This window comes from Trypanosoma conorhini, assembly GCF_003719485.1.
Source record: "Trypanosoma conorhini strain 025E chromosome Unknown Tco_14.4_contig_00617, whole genome shotgun sequence".
NCBI classification, from domain to species: domain Eukaryota; phylum Euglenozoa; class Kinetoplastea; order Trypanosomatida; family Trypanosomatidae; genus Trypanosoma; species Trypanosoma conorhini.
The window spans coordinates 5,482-10,652 of NW_021704703.1; the positions used below are offsets into that span (position 1 = coordinate 5,482).

At 60.3% G+C, this 5,171-nt stretch overlaps 3 protein-coding genes across 3 annotated transcripts, besides 3 other annotated features; all 3 read left to right on the forward strand.

The window, feature by feature from the left end:
* Positions 1 to 383: 383 nt before the first annotated feature.
* Positions 384 to 701, forward strand: Tco025E_07692 (uncharacterized protein; the record flags this gene model as incomplete). The annotated part of the gene is made up of 1 exon (XM_029374551.1): positions 384 to 701. One exon carries the CDS (start codon positions 384 to 386, stop codon positions 699 to 701), a length of 318 nt encoding a protein of 105 aa, XP_029225358.1.
* Positions 702 to 1,336: 635 nt separating this feature from the next.
* Positions 1,337 to 1,381: a microsatellite.
* A 621-nt stretch (positions 1,382 to 2,002) lies between these two features.
* Positions 2,003 to 3,298, forward strand: Tco025E_07693 (retrotransposon hot spot (RHS) protein; the record flags this gene model as incomplete). The annotated part of the gene is made up of 1 exon (XM_029374552.1): positions 2,003 to 3,298. The coding sequence occupies one exon, from the start codon at positions 2,003 to 2,005 to the stop codon at positions 3,296 to 3,298; it is 1,296 nt and encodes a 431-aa protein (XP_029225359.1).
* Positions 3,299 to 4,213: 915 nt separating this feature from the next.
* Positions 4,214 to 4,238: a microsatellite.
* A 155-nt stretch (positions 4,239 to 4,393) lies between these two features.
* Positions 4,394 to 4,412: a microsatellite.
* A 182-nt stretch (positions 4,413 to 4,594) lies between these two features.
* Positions 4,595 to 4,927, forward strand: Tco025E_07694 (uncharacterized protein; the record flags this gene model as incomplete). Its single annotated transcript, XM_029374553.1, has 1 exon — positions 4,595 to 4,927. The coding sequence occupies one exon, from the start codon at positions 4,595 to 4,597 to the stop codon at positions 4,925 to 4,927; it is 333 nt and encodes a 110-aa protein (XP_029225360.1).
* Between the last annotated feature and the right edge of the window lie 244 nt (positions 4,928 to 5,171).

Sequence of the window (5,171 nt, forward strand, 5' to 3'; positions counted from 1 at the left end):
GGGAGAGAAACACATCCCCGGCTTCCTCCACGGGAGTGGCTCGTGGTGCCTCGATGCGGAAGCACTCGAGTTGAGGGGTACTGAGAAGGCCGGGTTGGACGGCTACAAATTACACGCGGTGTGTGCACAGGTGCAGTGCAGGGAGGGCGGCGCGGTGAGGGTGAAGTACCTCGGCGCCAATGAGACTGTGCTGTGCCCCGAGGGAGAAACAATCGATGCGGCGCTGGAGGGTTTCGAGGCAGGCGCGAAGCTCAAGTGCCCGAGGTACGAGGAGGTGTGCACCATCGCCGCCAACGGCAGCAGCCTCGTCATTCCGCGCGCTGAGGAGGCGGCGAAGGGAGACGCCGAGGAGACTCAAAGGGAAGGTGCAGCGGAGCACGACGATGTGGAGGCGAGGGAGGTTCCGGCACGTGAGCCACAGCCTGCAGAGTTGCCCTCTGGGGCTGCGGGCGGCGATCCCTCCAACCCGAAGGCCGCAGCGGTGGTGGAGCCCGGCACATTGCCGGCTGCTGAGGCGCAGGGGCGCGCAAAGGAGCCTGACGGTGGCGTTCACTCCGCTGCTGCCTCGCCGCCCTCCGCTGCCGCAGCCCGCTCACCGGACGAGGCCGTTACCGCAAAAGAAAGTGACGCGGAGGCGGCGGCGGAGGAGGCGGCGGGAGCAGCTGCTGCGGCCCCCGATGTGCCTGCGCCGCCCACCCTGACACCGGCGGCATCCGTCAACGGCAGCGCCGTGCAGAAGAAACTTGAAGTGGCGGCGCAGCGAGTCGGAATCGACGCCAGTGCGGCTGCTGCGGCTGTTGGCCGCAGTCACTTTGTGCTGCTCGCCGTGGCAGCCGCCGCAGTGGCGATGCTGCCGCCTTGAGCCGCAGCAGGAACGGAGGCTGGGCGCCAACAAATTGCGGTGGGGTAGTAATGAATACACACACACGCACCTGTGTGCCCATCCCCCATGGAGCCCCGCACTCAGGCTGCAGTGAAGCAGCAGAAGTAATAATAATAGCACGATGCACTCACTCACTGCGCTTCCCTTGTTTGCTTTTTGAAGGACGGAAAATAACAATTCTTGCTTTGCTTTGCCTGCCAGTGGCCGCAAAGCTGATATCTGTGTGTTGGGCGGACTTGTTTTGCGTGGAAGCTGTGTGGGGGCAAATTAATATAAAATGAGTAGGGAGAAGACAAATCGCGGCATCGCATAAATGCACAGATGCTCGCTCCTGGTGCTGGGGGCGGAGGAAGAGGGAGCCACTGCACTCTGAATGGGGCGAGGACGGGTCGGTGACTGTTCCGCTGCGTGACAGTAACGACTGCCTCTGTTGCCGCATTCAATACACATGGGCTTTTTCTTTTTCTTCTTTTGCTTCAGCTTGCTTTCTCTCTCTCTCTCTTCCTGGATTGGGCTGTGCGGGAACAGAGAGAGAGAGAACGTGTGTGTGATGGTCGTCCCACGTGTTGCTGCGCGTCCCCACTGCTCGGTGGACGCGCCCCCACGCTTCGGCTTCACTTCACGGGGGTTGTTTGTTTTTTGTTTGTTGGTTGACTGCACCCATTGCGCGGGCTGCTGAAGCGTGTGCCACAACGTGTGGGTGGTGGCCCTCTCTTTTTCTTTTTCCTGCCGTGTGGCTGCGTGGACTCGTGTGTCTGTGCCTTTTTTGCCTCTCCCCCTCTCGTTCTCCCTTTGGCTGGTGGTGGGTGTTCAGCCGCAGCGCAAGCCTACGACAACTGCGAGGGAAGGAACTCATGTGAGCAATGCCCGGGAGACGCGAGGAAGGGGTTCGCGCTGCCGCGGGGGCGCCCTGCATCTGCTGCGCCGCAGGGACGGCGTCGGTGGAGGTCGCTGCACGCCGGCGGCACTCGGCAGCCCCGCAGCGCAGCGCGGAAGGGCGGAGGAGGCACCGCCGCGGCCACAGTGAGCCCCTGACCGCACGGTGGATGGAGTGTGCGAGTTTGTGCTCAACGCAAAGTGGAGCCACGCCTTGGGGTTTCCTGCGGCTGAAGGGGGTAAATGGAGGTGAAGGCGGGCCAAGCAGCAGTAGAACGGTGGGTGTGCAGTAAGGACGGCTCAACTCTTCAGGCGGTGCACGATGCAGAGCAGTTTCGTGCACCACGTCCCATGCTGAAGATACTCTCACCCGAGAAGGGGTGGCCGTGCTCGCTGCGGGAGGAGCTCGATGTGAAAGACTGCTACGTTAACTGTGAGGTGGAGCGGGTGTGGCGGATCGTCCAGGGCGACCCAACCGGAGAGTTTGGCACTGAGGACTTGGAAGGGTTTAACGAGGGGCGGCGTCTCTTGATCGGGACGCCCGGGACCGGGAAGTCGATGGCTGCCGGCTCCTACCTCCTCTGCCAGCTGCTGCGCCGCAATGACGGGCAACTCCACGTTGTTGTCTACTGCCTTGGGGGAGAGTTGACGTACGTGTTTGGCAAAACCAACAACGCGGTGGCGGAGCACGCGAGTGCGGGTAGTATCACCGGTGTTATTAACGACTTGGCTGGACACGAAAAGAGCGGGTATATTATCAACGGCGTGGATGCGCACGGCCACGGACCGACGGAAGATTTTCAGTCCCCCAAGTCATGGGGCGTCAATGTGTTGTCCTCCCCAAACGAAAACAACTTCAAAGCGTGGGAGAAGGCCAATCAGGCCGCGCGAATCGTCATGAATTGCCAGGGCGAGAACGATGTGAAGGCGATGTGTGCCTGGGAGACGCGCCACAGTCCTTTGAGGATGCAAGTGGAGCACTGGGAGATGGTCAAGAAACACATGTCTTTTGTGGGGCCCGTGCTGCGCTGCGCCTTCGACAAGGCAGCCTTTGAGGAGCTCTTTGCCGGCGCCCATGGCGCAGTGAACTCAATCGACTCGTCAAATGCCGATTATTACATGGGCGTGGAGTTTGCGGCAAATTGGACGGAGCCCCATGTGTCTCACAAAGTTGTGAACATTGTCCGATTGACGAGGTCTGCTGTGGTTGAGGCATTTTACGACGAGTACCTCTCCGACCGCCTCGCGACGGTGACAATGCTCATGGTGGCGAAGTTGAGGTCGATGCCTTTAATGCTGAAGCTGCTGCTGCGTCGCAGGGACGCGGGGTTGCCGGTGCCCCCGAAGAGGTTTGGGATGGTGGCGTTTACGTTTGGCGGCTTTGCGGTGAGGGTGCCAAATGGCCACGTGGAGCTGCCTTTGCCAGGCGGAGGCAGAGCGGGGTACTGTGTGGTGAAGCTAAACCGGCTAGTGCGCCCAGCAAAATTGTTGAACTACAGAGCCCTGAAGACCATCTTGATGGAGGTGGTGAGTTCGTAGGTGGGGAGATGTACGTGCCGGCTGCCCCAGACTTTCCGCTACTGGACGCCTTTTTCATCGTGGGGGGAACGCCGCGCAGGAAGATGGTTGGGCCGAAGTATTCCACGGCCGGTGCGCATGACACCGGGGCCGGCACCGTGAAACACTTCTACGAATATATGGCGGGGTGTTTTTACGAGGACTGGGAAGGTTTCCGCTTGACACGTCGTTGGGGATTGTTTATGTGCAGCATCCCGACTGTGCGCCAATGCGTAGGTGGCGGAACTGCGCCGCCTCCCCAAATATGAGCAGTGAAGTTAATCGCACGCGTCAGTATCGCTTGAGGATATCATACCAACACGTCGAATACCTCCCCCGTCGTTCATCGCCACAGGGGTATAGAGGATGCAGTGGGGCAATGGACGCGGCACTCGGCGCCTGCAGTGAGGTTTTTTAGCGACTGTTTTTTTTTTCTTGGGTACTTGCAACATGATTGACCGCGGCTTTAAGGGGCCTTGCCAAAAAACAACCACAACTAAGAATAACTTTTGTTCTTGGTTTATCGCTGTGTGGGGAGAGGGGATTTGGGCGCAACAAGGGTGTGCATTTGCGGACTGAGTGAGCTTACCAGCAAAATAGTGTGCTGCCCACCATCGCCCAGGCGTTAGGGAGTACACCGCATTTCTGCTGCTCTTTGTTTTTCGTGTTGGTGTAATGTTTCCCTCGCTTTTTCGTGTGCATGGCGCCGTTCTGGCTGGTGTGCCGCCGCAGTGGGTGCAGCCGAATTCGTCCATGAGGGCCTCGGGCAAACGATGTTTGACGCTTCTGTCTCTTGCTGCGTTGCCTTCCTGGGCATGTGGGCGCGCCTGCTCCGTGCGTTGTTTGGGCAGTACGCACCGGGCGAGCTGCCTGGAACTGTGGGCACGTTGACGCCGCCCTCCTCCTCCTCCTCCTCCTTCTCTCTTGCCGAGTGAGGGAGTGCGTGCGGGAGGGGGCCGCCTCGCTTTACTTTGCGGGTTTTGTTTTGGTGCTTTTGAAGGGGGCAGCGGGGCAATTGGCGGCGAACTCCCCCTTGCGGGGCTGCGGGCTTCGGAGTTGATTTCGGTGAAGGTAAACTGTGTGTGTGTGTGCGTGTTTCGGCGAGGGAGCAGCAGCAGGGCGGTGAAGGTCCCAATGGAATGTAAATGATGTTTGTGCCTGAGGACGTCCAGTGGGGGATGAGGCAGATGCATCCGTCCCTGCGGGTAATGTGCACCGTTTTGTGGGTCCGCCTGCCCTATACGCCTTTTGCTTTTGTTTTTGCTTCGGGGGTCCTTCATGACGGATGCGGCGGCAACAGGGCCGGCTGACGTCAAACGCTCTGTGGGCTTGGGCCCCTCCTCCTCGGGAGCCCCCCGGCCGTTTGGCCACGCACGGCTGCCGCCCATGCACCTCGCAGTTGCCAAGTCTGTGGAGGACACGTGCCACGGCACCGGCGCCGTCTTGGGTGAGTGTATTTTGGGCGTCGCAGTGCAGAGCCTGACACCACAGCCGCCGGACGCGGTTGTGCAAATGCGCTTGGGCGGCCTCAGAGGTGCGATTGGAGGCCGGGTGCCACAAGGCGCCTGCGTCACGGGCTTAACTCCTTTTTTTTTGTTGGGGAACTTTTAAAAAAAGGCAAACAGGCTACCCGCCCGCACCGCCCCCGCCTCTGGTTGATTGAGGCGCACCGCTGGGAGGTCTCCCGCTGCTGCGTGGCTTTTCTGCGTGTGTGGCTGTGGTCTCCCGCTGCTGCCTTTTTATTCGTTCCCTCTGCACTCCCGCTCCCTCTTTCTTTATTTCTCCCTTCCGCTGCCCCGCAGCCCACCAAGTCGGCTGTGCCCCTACCACCACTGCGACCGATGGCGATGACGCT